The sequence below is a fragment of the Zerene cesonia genome, chromosome 5 (genome assembly GCF_012273895.1).
Source record: "Zerene cesonia ecotype Mississippi chromosome 5, Zerene_cesonia_1.1, whole genome shotgun sequence".
NCBI lineage: Eukaryota > Metazoa > Arthropoda > Insecta > Lepidoptera > Pieridae > Zerene > Zerene cesonia.
This window is the reverse complement of record NC_052106.1, coordinates 4,395,489-4,419,927: the sequence shown is the minus strand read 5'-3', so window position 1 is coordinate 4,419,927 and position 24,439 is coordinate 4,395,489. Positions and strand designations below refer to the sequence as shown.

General features: G+C 32.9%; 6 protein-coding genes across 6 annotated transcripts in view; 3 read left to right on the top strand and 3 right to left on the bottom strand.

Annotated features, from left to right (window-relative positions):
- Window positions 1-2,827, bottom strand: part of LOC119840056 (inhibitor of growth protein 3) — a 7,487-nt gene extending 4,660 nt beyond the window's left edge. The window contains exons 1-7 of the mRNA XM_038366553.1: window positions 2,622-2,827; window positions 2,330-2,401; window positions 2,035-2,232; window positions 1,568-1,709; window positions 796-898; window positions 604-693; window positions 1-161 (exon numbers count right to left, since the gene is read on the bottom strand). Of these exons, the coding sequence (XP_038222481.1) occupies window positions 1-161; window positions 604-693; window positions 796-898; window positions 1,568-1,709; window positions 2,035-2,232; window positions 2,330-2,401; window positions 2,622-2,649 (794 nt within the window). The 5' untranslated portion in view covers window positions 2,650-2,827. The remainder of the gene's footprint in view (window positions 162-603; window positions 694-795; window positions 899-1,567; window positions 1,710-2,034; window positions 2,233-2,329; window positions 2,402-2,621) is intronic.
- Window positions 2,828-4,381: 1,554 nt separating this feature from the next.
- LOC119840096 (calcyclin-binding protein) lies at window positions 4,382-6,736 on the top strand. The gene is made up of 5 exons (XM_038366605.1): window positions 4,382-4,574; window positions 4,651-4,861; window positions 5,466-5,672; window positions 6,188-6,356; window positions 6,522-6,736. The coding sequence occupies exons 1-5, from the start codon at window positions 4,551-4,553 to the stop codon at window positions 6,613-6,615; spliced, it is 705 nt and encodes a 234-aa protein (XP_038222533.1). The 5' UTR covers window positions 4,382-4,550; the 3' UTR covers window positions 6,616-6,736.
- A 1,999-nt stretch (window positions 6,737-8,735) lies between these two features.
- LOC119840173 (pre-mRNA-splicing factor CWC25-like) lies at window positions 8,736-10,570 on the top strand. The gene is made up of 2 exons (XM_038366687.1): window positions 8,736-10,406; window positions 10,525-10,570. Exons 1-2 carry the CDS (start codon window positions 8,896-8,898, stop codon window positions 10,568-10,570), a joined length of 1,557 nt encoding a protein of 518 aa, XP_038222615.1. The 5' UTR covers window positions 8,736-8,895.
- Window positions 10,571-13,497: 2,927 nt separating this feature from the next.
- On the bottom strand, window positions 13,498-15,245 carry LOC119840172. Its single transcript, XM_038366686.1, has 2 exons — window positions 13,654-15,245; window positions 13,498-13,543 (listed from the first exon to the last, which is right to left on the bottom strand). Exons 1-2 carry the CDS (start codon window positions 15,189-15,191, stop codon window positions 13,498-13,500), a joined length of 1,584 nt encoding a protein of 527 aa, XP_038222614.1. The 5' UTR covers window positions 15,192-15,245.
- Window positions 15,246-18,572: 3,327 nt separating this feature from the next.
- Window positions 18,573-21,432, bottom strand: LOC119839963 (60S ribosomal protein L13a). Its single transcript, XM_038366423.1, has 6 exons — window positions 21,303-21,432; window positions 20,783-20,913; window positions 20,490-20,599; window positions 19,381-19,526; window positions 18,920-19,042; window positions 18,573-18,693 (listed from the first exon to the last, which is right to left on the bottom strand). The coding sequence occupies exons 1-6, from the start codon at window positions 21,321-21,323 to the stop codon at window positions 18,610-18,612; spliced, it is 615 nt and encodes a 204-aa protein (XP_038222351.1). The 5' UTR covers window positions 21,324-21,432; the 3' UTR covers window positions 18,573-18,609.
- A 1,136-nt stretch (window positions 21,433-22,568) lies between these two features.
- On the top strand, window positions 22,569-24,043 carry LOC119839912 (group XIIA secretory phospholipase A2). Its single transcript, XM_038366349.1, has 3 exons — window positions 22,569-23,028; window positions 23,504-23,749; window positions 23,836-24,043. Exons 1-3 carry the CDS (start codon window positions 22,797-22,799, stop codon window positions 23,979-23,981), a joined length of 624 nt encoding a protein of 207 aa, XP_038222277.1. The 5' UTR covers window positions 22,569-22,796; the 3' UTR covers window positions 23,982-24,043.
- The last annotated feature ends 396 nt before the right edge of the window (window positions 24,044-24,439 follow it).

The following is a 24,439-nucleotide window of genomic DNA, read 5'->3' as shown; positions in this document are numbered from 1 at the left end:
TGGTCGTGGTGCGTGGCGTGGTGCGCGGGGTGGGCGGGGTGCGCGGAGTGCGCGGAGTGCGCGGGGTGCGCGGGGTGCGCGGCGTGCGCGTGGTGCAGCTCGGCGCCCGCCACCGCCTCGTACGACGCCTTCAGCGACGCTGTGCGGCGACCGTGCTGCATCTACACGATACATACTCGTATTAAATATGTGATTAAGCATAACCATTATACCAATGATAAGCACATTCTTTGTGCTTATTTTTTTTAAACTATTGTACTATCTATATAACATAAAATAGATAAAAAGAGTTCCTCGATAAATCAAATGTGACCCTTTTAAATATTCTTTAAGAAGTGTTCACTAACTGACTGCCGTCCGATGTCACAACTTAAAAAAATGTCTAATTTTGTCATTTTTTTAATAAAAATCATCTCGTAAAGCAGCCAAAAAAAAGTAAATACCAATCCCAGTTCTGTATCCAACCAGCACAGACGATCATTATGTTTTAAACAACTTCAAAACAGTTTTCTTTATTTCATTTAGGGTATAACTGTTTTCAGAAGTGCACTATTTTAAAATTACTGCATTTTAGACACATGGATGGTAAATATAATTAATTACCTGTTGTGTGGCTGCAATAGCTTGACTAGCAGCTGCTGCAATAGCACTTCCCGCATGACCCAGCGAGTATGAATCTCGACCCAATGCAGCCTGAAACATAGGCATACATTAATTGTACAAAGAAAATAATAAAATTATTATACAACATTTTTTGAATTGTTTTTTTTTTAATGTTTGAAATTGAATGTTCACCTGAATGGCTGAATCTGTTCTCGACAGACTTCCATTTGTAGTGTGTGCGCGTGAGTCTCTATTATTCCAACTTTCACGTCGCTTCTCTGTCCTAATTCGATATCTATAATGTAACAATTAATAAAAGTGACATAAAAATACTTTTTGAAGTGGGAGTGACCCCTTAAGAGTCGACAGCGCATTTACAGAGGCACCTACCTCTACGTATAATAAATCTATATACTAGTGAAATTTGGTGAATTGTAATTTTTTTCTTTTTTTTTTGTGACAGTCGGCAATGGAGATGGTGGGACGCCTGATGGTAAACGCTACCACCGCCCATGGACCGCCCATAAGGTGTGCAATCGACCTTACGCCTCTACAAATGGATTGCCGACTTTCAATTGGGAAGGGATTAAGAAAGGATTAGGATAAAGGAATAAAAGAAAGGACTGGATAGGGGAAGGAAAAGGATATGGGCAATTGTTGGTCTCAGGCAAAACCTAACAAAAAAATTGAAAAAACAAATAGAATATGATTAAAAAGTAGTAGATAAATATGAGAATTTTATATTCGTAGTACTCAAATATTTTAATCACAATGGATATTACAAAATACAACAAAAGTCACCACGAAAGATTGTAAAGCATTGAATCAGTTATAGTTATGTACATACTTCATAAAGTACATTTTTCAGAATATTGTGTTTATGGTAGAATTATCGAATAATATTTAGTAATAAACTACAAAATAAACAATCTTTTTAGAATAACTTTTTACATTTAGGACTTACCTACTCTCCTTGTAATGATTATTACTAGAAGTTGTGGTATGATTTGTATTTGTATCAAGATCCAAAGACCGTTTCTCTAATAGTTCAGTAATTCCTTTGTTATCTGCCTCTAATTCACATTTAAATTTATGTAATTCTGTGTCTGTGAAAAATATTCACATTACATTACATCTTTTGTTTAACTTTTAAGCCAAGTGGAAAAAAAATTCAAGAAATTTTATATCTTTAATTTTATTTTCTGATACCAATTATTTAATTGATCTAATTTGTACCCCAACATTTTTTTAGTTAGGCTAAAAGTATAATTAGGATAAACTTCATTGTGTAAACTTATTTTAAATTAAATAACTATGCAATCTAGCTTTCTTAAAGCTCCACAGTTATAGTTTAATTTACAAAAGACCTTAATAAAATACTCATGTCCTAAATTTTCACATTTGAAATAGTACTATGACTTAATAACTTACCCAATCTTCTTAGATATCTGTCAACTAAATCATACATTTGATTTGCAAGAGCTACTTTCTCATCTGCTTCTTCCAAAGTCTTGTTGTAACCTTTTTTTATATCTACAAATTCTGTATCCGCCTGATCTGTATTTATATCACCTCGTCGACATCCCCCGAATAACATCCGAACCCGTTTTTCCAATGTATCCATATTATCTAGGGGAAGTTTTAACGACGTAGTTATTTAATGATAAGCGAAAAATATGTAAAAATAAGAACAAGAATATCAAAATTATAAAATAAAGATAAATACTTTGAACGGATAAATCCATTTCTCGCATTTCTGTGAAGCGATCTCTTAATTCTTGAGGAAGATGTTCGATCACTGTAATTAATAAGAATTTCTGTAAGTGTAGTGTGACAAAAAATACAGAAAATGTAAAAAGACACTATAAAAATGCATGTAAGCTAAAACCATTTTAAATTTATCATTTTAAATTCCCCGCCATATGAGTTATTGATTGAAGACCATAACAAAAAAACAATAGTGCCAACCGTAATGGCGATTGGAAATAACCAAGTAACTGAACAAAAGGTCGACTTACTTTCCAAGTAATCTTCGAGGTACAGCATTTTTGTGAGTACGGATATTTACTATAACTGAATAGATTGCTATATTTATAATAGTTTTTACGAAATGTATTATACAACAACGTTTTAAATGTAATACCAGTCAACGTGGTCTGTATACAACGTCACCAGAAAAAAGTTGCTATAGATAGAGATTGGAGTATAGACAATAGAATAACAGTTACCTGACAATACTTTTTATATAAGTATTGCAATCATTGTTTGTAAGATAATATAATTTAATAAAATAATTAAATGATAGTTACCACTATATTAGTGGTTGAGTTTAGATGATCATGGATGACATAAATCATGATAATGTAAATTCAATTTTTTTTTCAAGAATTTTCTTTGTATGCTTATTAAGTTAAATTAATTAGACCAAATTAAAAATGAAATGGGAATACACGGAAGACACTATCTTTAAAATAAAAAAGAATCATTAATCCCCTTACTGAAGTTGTTTTAAATCTATTTTCGCAAAAGTAAAATAACAATAGAGCAAAATCAATATTTTCAGCCAAAATGATACGCAGACCGTTGACGGAAATAAAATTGAAACTCGAAGATCTACAAGAATATGAAAACTCTCGGCGAGATCAATCAGCAAATCGATCTGCTCAAGAAATCAGAGAAGAAGCCCCTAAAACTGTAGGTGGTTCAAAGACGGTTGAAGAGATACACAACAGAATCGGTTATACTGCAAAAAAGCGCAATAGTGGAACAAGTTCAGTGTAGATTTAATTTATTTTCAGTCCACAATAAAGCATGATAAAATAATTATGTGAATTTTAATTTGGGTTGACTTTGTTTATGAATTAAAGACAAATATCGATATATAGAGAAACTAATTCTCTGTCAACGTTAATATTTATTTGTTAAATACCAAACGCATAAGGTTTGTTCACGTTTTATAATAAGTATTAATTATAGCAACATTTTAAGGTAAAATAGTAATGGTAAATAAGAGCTTAAGTAAATAAATACATGCTTGTCCGAGAGAATACTACAGTGGTTGCAATATAATATTATTTCACAAGTAAGTTAATAACATAATTTTAAATCATACAACTATAGTGACCGTGATTACTTTATTATGTGACTCCTCTCTGTTTTACTATTGTTGCAGTAAGCTGTTTTGTGTCCCCGGACATTGACATTATTCAGAATTCCTTAACAAATATTATAGACACTTGGTCTATAAATAAATTTATTCCGTAATCCATGTCTAATGCCTCAGAAATAACTCATTGATAATAATAAAAATCAATATATATATAATGATTTATCGGTATCGATTTCGTTTATAATCAATAGTTACTGTATTGCTTTCCGAACCCCATTGGTTCTTATATGTTAAATTATATACTTCGATTCAAAGCGCTTCTAAATGAGGTCGAGTTGAATAAATAATAATTTGAGTTATATTATTACTCTTATGGTCACCCAATTAGAATAGGACGCATCTCCTCTACGTGGCCTCTCGCTTGGCTCACTTTTCAGCCGCGAACTTGCTCGGTTTGACCGTTTATTTACTACGTCTACTACCAAATGTTAACAAAAAACTAGTGATAAAGAGAATATCCGATTCATTACATTCTGTGACACTGTAATGTCATGTACACAGTACATTAATTAAGTTGTGTACTGCACGGCCTATAGAGTAACTAGTACCTAATCTGTGAAGTAGTTTAGTACTACGCTAGTATTTAGTCTGTGTACTGCACCAGTAGGTAGTAACTATAACTAGTACTTAATCTGTGGACTGCACTAGAAATTTCTTGAAAGCGCTCTAAATACGAATTATATTTAAATTATTAATTTTTATTGTTCTGATTTGTAAAAAGCAGTTATTGTTGAATTATTATCTTTGCTACTGAAATAAGCAATCAAGATTTAAAAATATGTCCGACACAAAAATAATGGAGGTATGATTTTATAACGTTCGGTGATTACTGATTTGTTATAATGACTTTTTTATTCTTACAAGATTTTCTTTAACAGTTGAAAAGCGACATTGAAGAATTACAAGAATTATTGAAACAGGCCAAACGTAAAAAGGTTCAAGACATATTATCGCTAGAAATTCGTAAATTGGAAACAGAATGGATAGATTTGAAAGAGAAGTCGAAAGAAACTCCAATGGAAGTGTCTGTTGCAGCACCTTCGGCACCTGCTCAGAATAAAAGATATCAAATCAAATTGAATGGTTATGGTGAGTATGAAATTTACAATCGATTTACTTTCAATATTATAAAATTGATGCCTTAACCGGTAATTTTGAGGTTAATTAAATAATTTTGAGGTCCGGTGTTCTGCTCGAACTTCGGTGTCTAATAGAAAGTAATACTGAATGATCGAATTAATTTATCTTGTTCCCTATAAAAGGTATAAAATGACATATTAATTAATAAGAATGTTGTTAATGTGAGCATTGCGATGTACGAATGACCAATATAGATATAATATAAAATATAATAGTTTAAAAAAACTATAAAACACGCTTTAACAAAAATCATATTTTGCAAATTGAAAACTGGAATAATTTTATCAAATTAGTGTATTGTCATCGGTCCTCAATAAATCTACAAAGTTTGAACGAAATCTGGCCGTTTAGTGGGTCAAAATCGCGCCCAAAGAAGTCAGTTACAAACAAACAAACATAAAAACAAACAAACATACAAACAAACAAACATACAGGTGAAGCTAATAAAAAGCGTGTAAAAATGACCTAAGTTTATATAGTCTATCTAAGTCTTCTGTCTGTATATACAAGTTAATCAAATATTTTTTGTTTCAATAATTTGTTAAAATTTCAGGTTGGGATCAGTCGGACAAATATATTAAGGTTTTCGTAACCCTTAAAAATGTGCACACTCTGCCTAAAGAACAAGTATATTGCAAAATAACTGAGAAGTCCATGGAACTGTTTGTTGAAAATTTGGATGACAAGGACTATACATTGGTCATTAATAATTTGCTCTACCCAATAGTAGTTGGTGAATGTCATTGGAAGCAGAAGACGGGTGAGTAATTCGAAATTTCTATTTATCTTATTCAAGCTGACAGATTGTAAAGATTTTTGCCAAAATTCATAGGTGTACATGTATCACACACATAACTCAATAACTATAAGTTGTTCTTCAAACGCGTTTATGTAACAGAGAAGTTGACTTCAAAAACTGTGCTTTAATTGGACTCCCAACATTTCAGCTTTATTAAAACTAGTCAACTAGTAATTTTGTTGTAATAAGAGAGAGAGAGAGAGAGTTAATTTTTTGAATGTGCTAGCTTCAGAACATCAGGTTAGATATATCTGTGATTCATGTGTGACATATTTCTATATATCTACCAATGGCGAAGCTATGGGTGATACAGAGCCCAACAAACAATTATTAAGTTTGTATATTAAGATTGTTTTAGCATTAATATGCTTTAAGAATATAGTTTTAAATATATTTAAATATTAAATTCAATATTATTTAATTAATTATGTTTAAAATTGATTTATAATTTATTTATTTTTTTTTTTTGTTTTAAGATATGGTTGTTATATTCCTTGCAAAATCTGACAAATCACTGAAGTGGTCTCACATGACAGAAATTGAAAAGAAATTTGATGATAAACGCAATAGCCGCTTTAAGACAAATCCTGAGGATATGGACAATAAGGATCCTCAGGCTTCTATTATGAGTCTTATGAAAAATATGTAAGTACATCATACTACCTAAGTATTAAAAATTAACAATCAAGCTTTTTTAATTGGATAAAATAGAAACAATCTGTTTACATTTGAAGCCATTCTTATACTGTTTAGTTATTCATTAAAGCAATTTAGTTTGAATTTTTTTTCTTTTTCACTTTTTATTATTAGGTATGAAACAGGGGATGATGAAATGAAGAGAATGATATCAAAAGCATGGTATGAAGGACAACACAAAAATAAAACTGACACCTTGGACCTGTGATAAAATAACCAGAAATTTGAGTGCAGAGAGTCTGAAAGTTAGTATGTAAGAATTATTATAATCATAAGCTTTATGTTAATGTATGAAGATTAACTTCAAAATAAATCATGTAAATTAAAAATTTTTTTTTTATTTATTTGATGCAAAATAATTTCGATGATTCAGGTAGGCCTATCACTGCAGATTTTTTTTTCAAGCATTTTTTTTATTTACTTTCACCTATCCCAATGTCTGAATCTGAAATCAAATCTGACAAGTAAAACAAGTTGAAATCTTCTGTATGTATGTAAAATGGATGAAAATGTCAAATTTTTATGATATAGATGATAGAGCTGATCTGATGATGGAATTGGAAGGTGGCCATAAGAACTCAGTAATTAAATGACCAAAATAATTAGTATGGGCAAGTTTCTATTAGAGCACTTTGGTGCAGGTGATAACTAGGATCATTTAGAGGTGGTTCATCTGATGGTATGCATTTACCACTGACCATGAACATTTGCAGTGGTAAGGCGTTGGGGCTTTTATGGGATACGGGACAGGTAAATGACGACGAGGTTAAGAGATAGGATTGAGAAGGGTAAAGAAAAGGATACGGACGTCGGGCTCTCGCACTTAGCAATGCAAATTTTAGCATGCTGAACTTCTGTGGGGGTGTGATACTTTCCCTAATGGGATCTGATACAAATCGAACGATGATGATTTCCTCTTCTATTACATAATATTAACTTCTCTTCAGTGTGCTCATAAAAAAATATATGAAAAGAAAAATCCTTCAATGCATTGTTAAGCTTTTTTTCTTGTTAAAGTGAAAATGGTTGCTTGTGTATTGGCTTTAGAGGTATCGCTTCACCCTTTTATACTGGTTTGGAATTGTAGCAATTGATATTGAATTAACCGCTCGGACGCATCTAATTTCAGCATCCCACGCGAAGACGACGCAAACGATTGCACATATTTGTCATTTTATCTTTCATTAGATATAAATAATTTTTTCCGCTTTCACTTAAGATAAAGGTATGGTATATAAATAATTAATTGTTTGAATAATAAACGAACATAAATTAAGCATTTTATTTGAATTCGATAGATGATACTCTCTAATTCGACCAATTCATTATTCGCTCCGGCTGACCGTAATGAAAAAGAAATAACCTACGTTACTCAGCAAAAGCAACTTCTGAGACGATAAGGAAAAATATTTAAAACCGGTCGAATAAATTTTAAGCTATTTTTTCGGATAAGAGTAAATACTATTAAAGAAATTTCTGAGAACCCTTAGAGGTAAAATAATGTACTGGGATTTTGTAAAGGGATTCCTCCTATTGTATTGAATGTGTTACATATACTATGTATGTAAAATAAACCAATAAAAGAACTATTTAAACTAAAGGTGCGGCATTAAAGGGAATAAATAGGTCGACTTCACCTGTAGCCAGTAGGGTTAGTTAAGTCGCAATATTCACGGAAATATATTATACAGAAAAAAGTAGTTATAGATTTATATAAAATGTAAAAACTTCTATGTCCTGCCAGATCGAGACAATGGTTTTGTAAGTAAATCAAACCCTCATTTCTCCGATCATGCGGTAATCGTCTGACGGCTGTCGTTCGGTGGCTATTTCTTTCATAGATTGGTATGGTATCAACCTGATTGATAGGTCCAATTTCATTTCAGAACAATTTAAATAAGTGAATAAATCAAATACGAAAAACTATCCGTTCGCCCTTAAGTTTTCATATTTTTACAGTTATCGTCCTAATCCAAGCGGAGACAAAAGCAAAAAAAGAAACAAATTAAAAATCATTTAACAGACAGAACTTTGTGGTACATAAAAGTAACTATTGACATGGGCCTTGTTGAAAAATCATTTCAACTTAGTTTTTATAAATTTAATTTGATAGCTTTGTATTTCGCGACTTGTGTCTATAAATAATAAACTAAAACTTTTTCTTCATTTATATGGTACTAATGTGACTTCCGCTACTTAAACTATAACTAAATCTCTTGTCTTTTAAATCCAGTTAGTAATTATTATTATACTTATTATTCCTCTACCAATAAAATAAAATCAAATGACGAAACTAGGCTGCTAGGCTTGTATCGCCTTAACGTGGGATGCTGAAATTAAGTTCGTTCTAGCGTTTAATACGTTATCAATCGCTATCATTACCAGGCCGTATATAAGGATGCCAATACAGCCTCAAAGGCAGTTCACAAGCAACCGTCTCTTGTTTAACATCTAAAGGAGAGTAGAAAAATACTAAACAAGGGTTACTATGCATTACGGGAGTTACCTTTTCCTAGCATTGCTTTGTATTTTTCAACCGATAATATCGAAAGGCAATATTGTTGATGGCAGAGAACGCTGCGATCGATCATTATGCTCTGAACTTTCTGACAGAAGATCGTATCGAGACGTTCGTAAACATTTCTCAGTAAGCTCTCCCAATAAAATCTCAACGGAAGTCTCCTTAACTCGAGATGATCGACGCCGGAAAACTTTGCGGAACCAAGAACGAATAGATAGCATCTTGCAACGAAATACTGAAGCAATTAGGCAATTGAGAACCGATGAATTAAGATCTCAGAGACGTTTTCAGTATCTCAAACAAAGAATTATTCTTGATGTTAGATCACCATATGACCACAACTTTGATGACGCCACTCGTAAGGTGAGATTTGATCGAAGTTTGGCACTATTGGGCGCTAGACGAAGTGCATCATCAACAGAACGAGCGGATACGATTGAATCAAGAGTTAAGAGAGAGCGCCGGAATCGGGAAAATTTCAGAAGTGTTGACGATTTAAGACAATGTGAGAGACGTATCACTCGGAATCGTTATTCACTTGAGCGTAATATTGATGTACCTCGTGATGAGTCTGAGCGTAGGCATAATTTAGAAAGGAGATTATCTCGGAATGCATATCATAGAAGACAAGAAACTAGACAAAGGACTCATGTCTCTCCAAATCGTTCTCGATCACTGGCAGGGGAGCAAATACGAGAGATACGAGTTCGAAATGCTGAGAATCAGGAGAGAAGAGAAAGACGCATTTCAATTGAAAATCGACGCAATGCCAACAAACGTAGTGATACTCTGGAAGTGTTACGGAATATCAACTCACAAAAGCGTGAACGATTTATCGCTACTCTGAATAGAGAAGAAATGAGAGAAGGTGTCGAAAGGACAATTCGAGGAAGTTTTACTCGATCGAGATCTCTTACACGTTCAAACCTTCGAAATAGTGTTGCTGCAAATATGCGTGGGCGCAATATCAATTTTATTCGAGAGAAAAGAGAACTCGAAAGCCTAGACGGAGAACGATCTGAGACACGCAGAGATCAATCAAGAGGCTTGTATGTGGAACTTAGAGACATGGAGAGGGAATTCGCTGGGAGACAATATGGTAGATATATGGTTAATGACAAAGCGCTAGTTCGTGAAATTCGAGGGAATTCTGAAATACAAAAGCCTTCTAGAACGATGTCACGTGGTGCAGATCGAGAACGTGTTGCTCGATCAGAATTGAGGGAAAATTCACCAAAACTTTTCCGAGAGGCGGAGAGATTCGCTTCTAGATATGAAAGAAGAAACAATTTGCGAGATACTAATGAACACGTATCACGTATCGACATATCCAGAAATCTATTAAATTCATTCAAAAACGAAGAAAAATATGGAATGTTGAATTGGCAAATAGTATTCTACACGCTACAAGGCATATATCTATGTAGTATTTTAGTTAAAGCATTGAATAGAAATGATAATTCTGTTAAGAAAAATAGGTGAGTTGAGTACCTACTATTTGTATGGCTATGTATTTTGCATATTAGCTAAGTGAAATGTTTTCATTGTTTTTAGTAATGTTTGCATAATGAATAAATGTTATCTAATTTCTTACAGATCCTTTGGATGGTTTCCTCTATCAACTGCAATGAAGAGTGATTGAAGAAAAATGACTAACCGGCACGCCTCCCAAAATATTATAATGTATACATGGCTATTGTGAATCTTAAATAAATGTATTTGTTCTGATTTTTTCGTTTTTCTTCTACATGAACTTAGTATATTTTTTATAACAACACTAGCTGACCCGCCAAACGCTATTCTGCCTTACTCTTATCATTTAGGGTTATGAAAAATAGATTTTGGCCGATTCTCAGACATACCCAATATGCATACAAAATTTCATAAGAATCGGTCCAGCCGTTTCAGAGGAGTTTGGTTACTAAAATTGTGACGAGGGAATTTTATACATCAAAAATATATTATGTATGGTTCCTTCATAATTTGGTAATTTGTATGCTGTGTAATGTTGACATGACAACAATCAATTCATACTAACTCTGCAAATGTTCATGAGTGGTGGTGATCATTTACTATTAAGCGAACTACCAGCTCAGTTGCCCGCTTATGGCTTTAAAAAAACATTGCGTTGCCAACGAGCCATTTATTCGATAAATGAGCGATTTCGCTGTTTGAACGTGACATATACAATAAGTTTCATAAGAATCGGACATTACTATTTATTAGCAACCGGCTCTAAGTCTATTTCTCTTGCAATTTTCATTAAAATCGGTTCATTGGCTTTTAAGCGTGAAAGCGGCAGTTCTATGAACAGAGTTAATACAGTCGCAGAAAGTTTTATCAGAAATAGTTCATTGTTATAGGAAAAATTCAATTTATATTAAACATTTGAGAATTAATTTATAAATATGGAAAACTGCTTAGTTAGAAACTAAGCGTGACAGTAAAATATAGACAGTTATTAAAAATAAATTCGCCGATTATTTTGTGAAATAATTTAAACACTAGAAATAAGAACGAAGTCGAATAATACACTAATAATAAATTCTCCATTTAATAAGTATATTGACAGTTCACAGCGAACACCAGCGACCCGAACCTAAACCGATTGAAAAGAGAGTGTAATCTAACTAGCTTTTTCATTGAAGTTAGGTTAGGTTACAACTGTGACTAGGCAGTGGGAGTCCGACGTAACCCACAGTCGTTTCCTCGCAGGTCGTGGGCATGCTCCATTTTCCACTTTCAAAAAAAAGTTAAAACTGTTACCACATAACGCTTTAGCGCCAGAATCGAATTCTTTCAATACTGATTACTTGGATATTTTTTTAATGAATATGTGTCTTATTTTTTTGTACAATATTAGAACTCTACAAGAAATACACCACATTGTCAGAACTGCCACAGATAATTTAATGCTATACTGAACTGCCTAGCACCTAACTCCGTTTAATTATTTGCCCAAACGTAATTATTTTATATACAATAATCAATTTTATAATTTTTTATAACTTTCTTATATCATAACAGGCAGCTGAGCTGGTATTTCACCTATGGTATACGATCACCACTGCCCATGAACATTCACAGAGTTAATGTCTCTGCGGATGGGCTGCCCGCTTTTTAGGGGGTAAGGATTAAGGAATGAGGAAAGGATTGATGACTGTAAAGAAGGAATTGGAAAGGAACTTTCGTTATTTTTTTTTTGGATTTTGTCATTTCCTTCATCCTTATGAATAATGAAATCGAATTGTAACTTAAACCTATTTATTTGTGAGATTCGAGCATGCTTTGGTACGAATTGTGTCAGCTCGCACTGGAGAAGTACCACACCCCCACAGAATACCGGAGTGAAATAGTAGCATGCCAACCAACACATGTTTCGTCCGGTGAGTGGGGGAGCCGAAACCGTTTCCTTTTCCTTACCAATCCATCCTTCTTTCTAGTCGTCAATACTTTCCTTATCCCATACTCCCTAAAAAGCGGGCAGCGCAATCGCATAGGTACTGCCTCTGCGAATGTTCATAGGCGTTGGTGATCTCTTATCATCAGGCGAAACATCAGTTTAGTTGTCCACTCTGACAAAAAAAGCCCTAACATATAATATATAATAAGTTAATCAGTTTACACAACATCCCTATAAATGAGATACTATTGAGATATGAGCTCATCTGTGGGAAAGAGTTACAGACATTACAACTACCTCTTAGAATCAGGTGATATAAATCCGTTCACTTCCGAAAGAGTAACAAACATCCATACGTTCTTATAAACTTTTAAGTTTACAATGTAAGTAGGAAAGTGGCAAATTTATATTTATGTGTGAAAATCTCGTGTCCCAGTGTTTGAAATATCTACATTAATTAATAAATTATTGTTTTAATTTTAATCTTAAATTTTCTTTCATCTAAATCAGAATTAACATTATATTTTCTGAACCACTTTTGTTTACGTATATATATTAGGTACTGTACCTATTATTTTTAGTATTATATTATCTGTGTTTTAATGTAGCTAAAAACGTATTTTTCTTTATGATTCTTTTCAAAAACAAAATGGATAAGTAATATGTAGGTCTTGAAAATTTTATAGTCCTAAAAGTTTTGGTAGCCCTTATCTACTGTTTATATTCTTTCCTTGAAATATTTCTAAATGAACAAAAATCATTGTGCCTCAGTCTAAGTTCATTGTTGTGGTTCTCATACAGTGAATGTAATAAAATAAATATTTCAAAAACCCCCAAATATATTACAGCTTAAATGTGCAGGTTTATAGTTTTATTATGTAGAAAAATAAAATAAACCCTAATGATTTGTGGTTTATAGATTTGTCTCCGCTTATACAATAAATAATAACTGTATAATTTTAAACTTGCAAATTTCTAAAAGAAAATACTTCGCAGAGAGAGCCAAAGCGAGGAGTTAGTCAATGAAAGACAAACACGTCATCACAACAAATATATTTATTTTAGATTCACAATAAACATTTATACATTGAAATATTATGTACGTTACAATATACTACTTTTATATTTTGAGATATTTGAGAGGCGTGCCAGTTGATCATTATTCTTTAATCAATCTTCATTACAGTGGACACAGGAAACCATCCAAAGGATCTGTAAGGTATTAAGATAACATATATTTATTTAGTAAATATTTACTAAAACTATGAACTATGATAATATGCTAATTACATAGGCATACAAATAAAAGGTACTCTACTCACCTGTTCTTCTTTACAGAATATTCATTTTTATTCAATGCCTTTACTAAAATACTACATAGATATATGCCTTGTAGAGTGTAGAATAGAATTTCCCAATTCAACATTCCATATTTTACTTCGTTTTTGAATGAATTTAACCGATTTCTGGATATGTCGATACGTGATACAAGTTCATTAGTATCTCGCCACATATTGTTTCTTCTTTCATATCTAGTAGCACTTCTCTCCGCTTCTCGGAAAAGTTTTGGTGAATTTTCCCTCCATTCTGATCGAGCAACACGTTCTCGATCTACACCACGTGATAACGTTCTAGAAGGCTTTTGTATTTCAGAATTCCCTCGAATTTCACGAACTAGCGCTTTGTCGTTAACCATATATCTACCATATTGTCTCCCAGCGAATTCCCTCTGCATGTCTCTAATTTCCACAAACAAGCCTCTTGATTGATCTCTGCGTGTCTCAGATCGTCGTTCTCCGTCTAGACTTTCGAGTTCTCTTTTCTCTCGAATAAAATTGATATTGCGCCCACGCATATTTGCAGCAACACTATTTCGAAGGGTTGAACGTGTAAGAGATCTCGATCGAGTAAAACTTCCTCGAATTGTCCTTTCGACGACGTCTCTCATTTCTTCTCTATTCAGAGTAGCGATAAATCGTTCACGCTTTTGTGAGTTGATATTCCTTAACACTTCCGGAGTATCACTACGTTTGTTGGCATTGCGTCGATTTTCAATTGAAATGCGTCTTTCTCTTCTCACCTGATTCTCAGCATTTCGGACTCGTATCTGTCGTATTTGCTCCCCTGCCAGTGATCGAGAAAGTTTTGGAGAGACATGAGTCCTTTGTCTAGTTTCTTGTCTTCTATGATATGTATTCCGAGATAATCTCCTTTCTAAATTATGCCTACGCTCAGACTCATCACGAGATAAATCAATATTACGCTCAAGTGAATAACGATTACGAGTGATACGATTCCGTCTCTCACTTTGCCTCAAATCGTTAACACTTCTTGAACGTACACTTCTGAAATTTTCCCGATTCCGGCGCTCTCTCTTAACTCTTGATTCAATCGTATCCGCTCGTTCTGTTGATGATGCACTTCGTCTAGCGCCCAATAGTGCCAAACTTCGATCAAATCTCACCTTACGAATGGCATCATCAAAAGTGCGATCATATGGCGATCTAACATCAAGAATAATTCTTTCTTTGAGATACTGAGAACGTCTCTGAGATCTTAATTCATCGGTTTTCAATTGCTCAATTGCTCTAGTATTTCGTTGCAAGATGCTATCTATTCGTTCTTGGTTCCGCGAAGTTTCCCGGTGTCGATCATCTCGAATTAAGGAGATTTCCGTTGAGATTTTATTGGGAGAGCTTACTGAGAAATGCTTACGAACGTCTCGATACGATCTTCTGTCAGAAAGTTCAGAGCGTAATGATCGATCGCAGCGTTCTCTGCCATCAACAATATTGCTTTTCGATATTATCGGTTGAAAAATACAAAGCAATGCTAGGAAAAGGTAACTCCCGTAATGCATAGTAACCCTTGTTTAGTATTTTTCTTCTCTCTTTTAGATGTTAAACAAGAGACGGTTGCCTGTGAACTGCCTTTGAGGCTGTATTGGCACCCTTATATACGGCCTGAGAATGATAGCAATTGATAACGTGTTTAACGCTAGAATTCACTTTATTTCAACCTCCCACGCTAAGGCGACACAAGCCGAGGCGCACATTTGTCATTTTAAAAAACTGTTTTATATTTTTATACTTTTTATGTTATGCATATTAATTAAATTGTTTTTTTATCAATGTTGGAATTGTGAAAGTAAACAAAACCGAATTGCTATTGAAGTAACTGGTTATTGCAACTTATTCACAGTCATATATTTTAATAAGAGAGAAATTCCTAGCTCATTTTCTAAATATGTGTATCCAACAAGCAGAACACAAGCTATCAGAAGATGTACCTTAATATAAAAAGAAGGTGAAATGTGAGAAAAAGGATCTTTTGGTGTAGGTATATACTTAAATATGTATCACAGTCTTAAAAATAAATTTTAATTTGAAATTACTAATACCTATAAGCAGGTGAATTTAAGTTTAGACTTATATAAATGCTGAAATATTTTTATAAGCAACATTTTTATATTTCAAAGCATGATAGGCATCCCATAACATTAAATTAGGAAGGAATGGCTAAAAATAACTTTAAAATATCAAAATTTAAAGAAAAAAACTACAACACCAAATTTCTGGTTAAATGTCATTAAGCCATACATTTTTCAACTCCACGTCATAGAAATAACACAAACTGGAGCTCTAGGTAGAGCCACGTAATTTTTCAAATCCCTGCTAATATTATAAATGCGATTACAAATGCGAGTAATCTATATGACCCTTCATCACACCTTAATCACTGAACCGATTCTGATGAAATTGGTAGTTTTTATCCCGGAAATCTCACAGGGACGAGAACTATGCGGGTTAAACCCCGGGTCTGTGTGTCTTTTTCTTAACTACGCTGGTGGAAAGTTAGCAGATTTATATAAGACCGTAAAATAATTTGTCAATGGAAGTTACTCTAAGAATAAAAAAAAAACAAAGTGGGAATTGCTCCATTTTTTTAAATCGGGAAAAATCCTGCATAAAAGCTGAACCTGAGTTGCTTACCGTACCTTATTCCCACTTTATCTGCGGTCCCAGCTGCACAAGAAAATTTGTCTCCGTACCCTACATTTATTATCTGATTTAACCCATTGAAGCGATTGATTGAAAATTACTATTTTATGATGCGTCCTTTATTTATGAATATTGAAAATGGTCGAATAAAGGAGTTCAGTTCAGTCATCCATAAATACTGGCACAGGTTAAAGGGGGGTATGATACCACCAAAAAGTGTGTGACAAGAGGCAGGGGAGGTCAAAAAGCTTTGTGACGACACATGTTAAGATTTTAAATATGCTAGTACTAAGATACGAAATTTAATATTTACGTATTAACAAATTTATACATAAAACATGGATAAAGTTAAAACATGTTTAGTTTTAGTTCACAAAAGCGCAGAGGGGTTTTTTAAATGTGACATAATATGGAGTACGTATGGAGGGGTCAAAAAATCTAAAATTCGTTAAGTGAATATCAATTACATTGAATGGTTTTGTCCTTGTCGAAGCAAATATATGAAAAATATTTATCGCCATAATTTTGGTAACTTTTTTCGTACTGTTTAAATAATGTAGTTTCTTTAAAAATGCACTAGGTATCAAGCAGATATAACAAGAAAAATATTCACGAAAAGTAACAAAACCGATTTAACTCCATGTTGACATTTGAGATATTTTACTTATCAATCCTTTTCAATTAATACCGTTATTGGGGGAGCTGTGAAGATAATATTTAATACTATCGGCCACCATCTTCGACCGCAAGCCCTTCAAATTAAAAAACCGCATCGTAATCGGTCGATCGGATGACACAGACAGACACACACACTCACACTGATACAGACGGATATCAAATTAAACCTTATATTATAACACCTCTATTTTGTGTTGGGGATTAAAAATAAAAAATAAAAATTTTAATTTAATTTTCGCATGTTTTGCTAAACGCTGAGGTTTTTAAAGGCAAGGTACTACTAGGTAGTATTACTAGGTGACCCGGCAAATGCTGTTCTGCTTTACTCTTCATTTATGCAAAAAAGATGTTGGCCGATTCTCAGTCATACGCAATATGCACACAAAATTTCATAAGAATCAGTCCAGCCGTTTCGGAGGAGTTCGGTAACTAAAATTGTGACACGGGAATTTTATATATGTTTAAGATTTTAACTGTGGTAATACTCCAGATTCTGAAATGGGACTATTTCCTATCAAACACAAAAATAATCCACGGAGTTATCGAGTATGTAGCAAAAACACAATATAATATAGCTAGTCGATTTTTTTTGACAACGTGGGTTAAAAAGAACTTTCCACGGTGCTTATTTTTATTAGCAGGCAAAGATTCGTGTCGAGTCGGCTTTTGATTTGGACCGACTTAAAAACAGATTATCGATTCGATGTATATGTATGTAATCATTAGTTATTATGATGATTCGCAGTTTTGGATATGTTAGCTTTTAGTAACTTCTAAACACGTGTGCGAAAAGTGTAGGTACTTGTTCACGAATAACTCAAAAGTATGCGTCGGAATGAAATGCTGTCTTTGCAGTATTGGGCACAACGTTCAGTTAAGGATTAGTGCAAGTCTCATCAAAATACGTTCAATAGTTTATGCAATAGGCTGCTAGATATATAGCTTTCATAAGAAAATCAGAACTCAATTGCACCATTAAGTTACCAATTAAGTTTGAGGACCATTGAATTTTAACGTCACAAATTTTTCAGCAAAAGGCTAAGGGGCGAATCACACGGCCTGAGTACTTGACTCATCATTGAGTTCAAGCTCGACAGCAGGACATCAAGCTCCGAGATTGTCGAAATAAGTAAAAAAAAAAGTTACACAACTAATTCGTCGAGTTGTTTATCTCAGGTCAGCAAGTGACAACTTCGCAGTGTGGTATCGACTTGTAAATAGGATAGATTTCTAATCACCAACGCTAATACGTATTTCACAATTCAGACATTAGTCCTTAGTATGAGCGATAAGCGCTAAGCACTGAGTTACTAAGCTTGCGTAAATTCGCCGTTTTTCACATTTATAAATAGGTATCAATGTGAATACTGCTATAAATATAGCATAGTACTCCATGTCCGCACGCTATATGATGATATTTCGCGGTTTACGCCATTGAGGGTATTTCACCTATATAGTTTGACATCCGAAATGGCTCCTGTATTTTGGATAATCAGGACTTTACTGTATTATGTGGTTAATATTAAAAACTCTAAATTAGGTTAAAAAATTAAACAACAAAATGGGCAACCAATGGTTTATTTTTTGTAAATCTTAATCCTAATTATATCCGTAGGATTGCATGATAGCGGTGAAGGGTGCTGTCGTCTTTGCAACTTTCTCACCGGCCTCCTTAGTGATTTTCTGTAAGCAAGTAATTTAGAAATTAGGTACATATCGCAAATGGAGCTGGCAAGGTTACTTTATATTAATGTCAGTATTGTTTTACAAATCACATTAAATCAGATAATGTAGGTAAGAAGTTAATCATCATTTCATTTTTCTAACACAAAATAAAAATAGATCAGCTTGAACAAAGGTTGAACGAATAGTAGGCATATTTATAAAAGATCAATGAAATGAGTTTTACCTTAAGTTTCCTTTCATAGGCCACTTTGTGGACAGCCTTGAATTTCCTCTTGTCCTCCAATTTGCGGACAACGTCACGGTACTTCCAACCGACTTCGTGTGAGAGGCGGCCGACGTGACAGTACTGCAATTGATATTTGTGTTAGTGATTTTTCTTGACGCAACCATTACCATTTTATTTTTAGAAATTTTTATCAGAATAAAAATTTATGCAACATATGACTATGTCTTCAGTCGCAAATTACCCAAAAAAATACATCATTTAAATAGAATTAAAATTTTATGAATTTCTTAAACATTCTATATTATCTCCATTTATTGATAACAATATATATAGAAAAGAGATTATTTATTTTACCCTTTACTATATTCATACATGCAATTACTAAAATACATTATTCATTGAAGTGAATTGAGGTGCATGTTATACACTTAAGATTTATTTATATTTAAAAAAATTACCTTGCGGCCAGGTTTCAGGCAGAATACTCTGAGAGCAGCCGGTACAACAACGCGACGGCGGTTGTCATATGGTGGAGGGCAACCATCGTAACTGCGGAGCCTCCTGAGAGCATCCTTTCCACGTTCGGTTTTGTGGGGGATCATGCCTGATACAATAACTTTCTATTAATACATCTTTCATTAGTAGAACTAAAAGTTATGAATGAAGAGAGATCTCATAGCTTTTGTATTATCACAAAACATCAGATAATGTAGGTAAAATTATTTGTATAATCATTGGTTTATTATAAGGATGAAGGCTGAAATGTGATGATGTGATAAAAATATTCAATTGATGATAACAAGACATGGGACAAGTCCAAGTTCCTATGAGTATTCCTTGGTTTTATGCCAATAGAATAGATTCCTGTGCCGAGTACATCAAATATGCAAAAGAATCAATATAGTACTCGAATATATAAATTTATCTAAACAGTACAGTATGTACATTTCATTTAAAAGAAGTTACGAACATACAAGGGATTATTTATAAAAATAGAGAATTAATTCCTACAAATTTCATGCCACTATTCTTAGATATAATGTAAGGATTTTTTTTGCTTGGACTTTCATACACAAATATATAACAATAATTATAAAATAATGGCATTTGGCATAGCAAAGAATAAAAAAAATTAAGACACAGCTCTTATATTCTAAATTACTTCTATGTCTTTGAGCTATAATAAAATGACAATCATATTCTATAACATTATTTATATTCATGAAAGTTTGATAAGTTTTGTTTTTGTGGTTAATGTTATAATAATTAAAAAGTGCTTCTATGAGTATAAGCATAAATAAATATTAATTCAATAAATTTATTTATGTTTGACTTTGATTGTCTAAATAAAAATATTTAGGACTATTCATCAATGTTGCTAACATTTTGGGATTCATTCATTATGATTATACACCGTGTATTGTGGAATATATAATTGTACTTTTGATTCACATATCTGTTTCTTTACATAAAATTTTAACTCACAAATACAGTGGAACTTGATGAGTCATTTAATTTACTTTGAAGCTGCAAGAAAGCCTTCATTTAAATTTGTAAGTTTACTTACCTCTGACAGTCTTCCACAGAATCTTGGATGGTGCTCTAAAGTGGAATGGACCACGCGCTGGGTTCACATTGCAGCGTTTGCGCAAAAATGACATGAACTTCAACTTGTTTCTGCAAAAACATGATTATTAGTTTAATTATTTGGATTATTTGTATAAGACAACGCGTTTGAATGGATTACGGGATATTTTGATCTTTTGATTTTTGCAACAATAGTCAGAAAGTAGACGAGAAAATAACATCCCATGATGGTCTAATTTTAGATGTAGATAAAACATGCAGTTACATATTTACCTGAAGAAGTTTCCTGAGATGTTAATTTGTTCACATCTTACAACAACAACTTTGTTTCCTTCAAGAAGGACCTTGGCAATAATGGCAGCCAAGCGGCCGAGTAAATGGCCACGGCCATCGATAACTATGGCCTGAAAATTAAAATTAATGACTAAATAAATGACTACGTTTACAACGCAGGGTGGAAATGTAACACACCGCACATAACCTCAAATAGACATTGTGAACGATGACAACAAAAGCAATTTACACATAAAATTCTACACGTCGCGTTAAATTCGATCAAATATACATTTAAGGCAATAATTTCGTTGTTACTTATATGAAATAATTACATCTATTCATAGTTTTGAAACACTCGCCATCGAAAACTACACGTGCAGCACTAGTCATATTACTTTTAACATTTTCACTATTATTAAAGAACATATATTAAATGTATGAATTAACATTATCACTTTAAATATATTAACAAACTTTATGTGAATAATTCATCTATTTTCACAATTTTTACGCTCACCTTATTGCTAAAGCCCGTCATTTTCACGACAACAAAACGGAAAAGGCTATCTTTTTAAACTAAGATGGCCACCGGAACTTTTTGACTGATAAAGCTGCGTTCAACATAAGATTGTCTATGTTTAATCTGTCAGGATTATTTAAAACCAATGTTTTAATTTATGTATATTTCATTAAAAAGATAACAAAGTGTACTACTGTATGTGAGTGTCGTTGTCACGTTTGTTTACTTAGAGTATATATAAGCATTGTGTATCCCATATATTGTAACTAGACGCTCGTCCCGGCTTCGCACGGATTCCTGTTCTATCCCAAGGGAGCATTTAATCATAGAATAAAAAGTATCCTATCACCCAAGTCAGATCATGCCCTGTTTTTATGCCATATTTCAGCAATTTCTGTGTGATTGACGGACAAATAATCAAACAAACAAACTTTTCCATTTATAATATTAGTGTGATTATTATGACAATAATGTCGGTAAACTTTCCGCTTTGAAAGTCTTTTCTGAATACGACGTCTAATATATAATAACACACTAACCTGTCCATTTCTGTACAAATATTTGAAAAAAGGATGTTTCTTAGCGTTATGGACGTGATATAGACCCATTGTCCACCCTATGTCATCGGATAGGTCTTCACAAGTAAGATAGAGGTTTCTAAATAGATTTTTTGTTAAAGTAACTACTAAGACGCCGACTGCCTTCTTGGTACAGTGGTTAACGCGTGAGCGTAGAACCGAGGGGTCCTGGGTTCAATTCCCGGTGGGGACGCACAAAAAAAAAATGTCTCGGTCTGGCAGGACACAGAAGGCTGATCACCTACTTGTCCGTAAAGGAAATCGATCAGTGAAACAGATGTACATCATCTGCCCCATACCCCACTAGGGGACACGGGACTTCACCTCAACTACTAAGACGAAGTATACACCTATATAATTGTAAAAAATGTCATACTCTCTTTTCGAAGATACATGAAGTAGGAAATTTTGTAAACCACGTGAGCGAAGCCGCAGGCAGTAAGTTGATACATACAATAAGAACTCTTATAAAAATTTGTCTTATTATAATCGATGGTATTTAACATCCCACAAGGGTTGTAAATCTTCAATGACTTAGATACCATTGGTTCACAGATAAAATCGTATCGTCCTCTTGTTATTTTGAAATCAATAAAATTGGCAACGTTTTTTAGTTACCACTTGTCATGAATCATGATTCATGTGAGTTCTGACATGTCTAATTTGTAATGACTTATGACATACAACTTACAGATGACAACAAAAATATAAACATATTCAATTTGGGTATTTTAGACTACACTATCATTCTATAAAATCTATTTATAATCAGTACTTACTGAATAGGGTTTTATTAAGTATTGGACCACGTCAGTGTACAGTAGTCGTCAGTGAATATTAAGTTAGTTAATGTTTAGTCCAAAACCAAGCTATATTAACATCGTCTCTTCAAATTACGAGACTAATTTACGTAATGGATATTCCATATAGAAAGATTTTTATTTATCTCTTAACATTTGCTGCCTATGCCTATACTGGTATAGGATCAACAATGTTACGAAATTTGAAAGATGCAGTCCTATCAGCAGAATCTGTTTTTGGCGATGTATTCCGAAATGTCATAACCGTAGCTGAAAGATTTAGGTCGCTGCATGATATTTTTGATGCAGCAGTGGAAGAGGATTGTATATTTACATGTCCAGAAGGTATTTCAATTGTTTGTATTTGTTTTATGAATCAACTGCAATGATCTATAAACTCATTAGTGATTCATGTCATTATTGTTGTTATAGTACTATTCCTATATTCGTTTAAATATGTACCTTATAATCAGTATAACTTTCCATAAGTAGGCTTATTTTTTTTCCTCATTTCTTTGAAACAGAACTTGTTATTGAAATTCATAATATGAGATAATAAAATAAAAAAATTATTCAACATATTTCCAGTACCTAATAAAATAATGACGAAGTTTAGTAATTGGGCTTTTCCATTGACTAATTTACTAAAGAATAGAAATTTTAACTCTGTCATGTTCTTAATTTTTATTTTAATTTGCCAGATTAAATTAAAATAAAATTTTTGCATGGACTATAATATTCATTGAATAACGGGTATTTAAAGTCAAAATAAATTACATAGATATAACATTTTTAAATTTATTACATTACTGAATTTCAGGTCATAAGCCAGTGCGTAACAAAAACCACATTCCTAAGTCAGATGGCTGTGGCTCGTTGGGCTTTGACATATCTTCTGAATATTTACCGATCGACCAAATGACTAAATGCTGTGATGCTCATGATATTTGCTATGATACATGTAATAGTGGCAAAGAAATTTGTGACCTTGAATTTAAACGGTGCCTTTACAATTATTGTGATACCTATAAGAGTATCAATGTTGCAGCTGATGCAATTACCAAAGGTAATATAATATTAACTACACTAATTAGTATTTTTCTTATTGCAAGCAAGAGAAAGTGCCGATGTACATCATAATATTATTTTCAGGTTGTAAAGGGGCAGCTAAATTATTATTTACTGGTACTCTAACACTTGGATGTAAATCATATTTGGATGCACAAAAAAAGGCTTGTTACTGTCCTCCACAAAAAAATAAATACAAGAAATATACAACCGGGGATGGAGAATTATAATATTATGAAGATTATGTCATAAGTGTGGTTCCTTGTTTTTATTTATTTTATGTTATAGTGCAATTAACATGTTTTTTATTTTCTTATGTTGTTGTTCATTCTTTAGCAATTAATGTTTATTTTGAAATTAAGAAGAAAATTAAAATATTTGTTTTTTGATTGTTGTTGTATTATAGTGTAATTATTATTATACTATAGGAGAGAAGTATATTAAAACTACCTTTTTTACAATATAACTTATATTTAGCATTAGTTGAAGCTGGGATTATTTGCAGGTATTTTTACAGGAATACAGTTGTTTCTACATAATAGTTTTCTGTAATAGAAACTAGTCATTAAATATTATTTATTCTGTGGTTTGCTAACGAAATATGTATTGTAAATATATATATAAATATAAGTATTGTGTAAAATGTTCTCTTACTTTATAGATATTATGATTATACTAACAGGCAAAA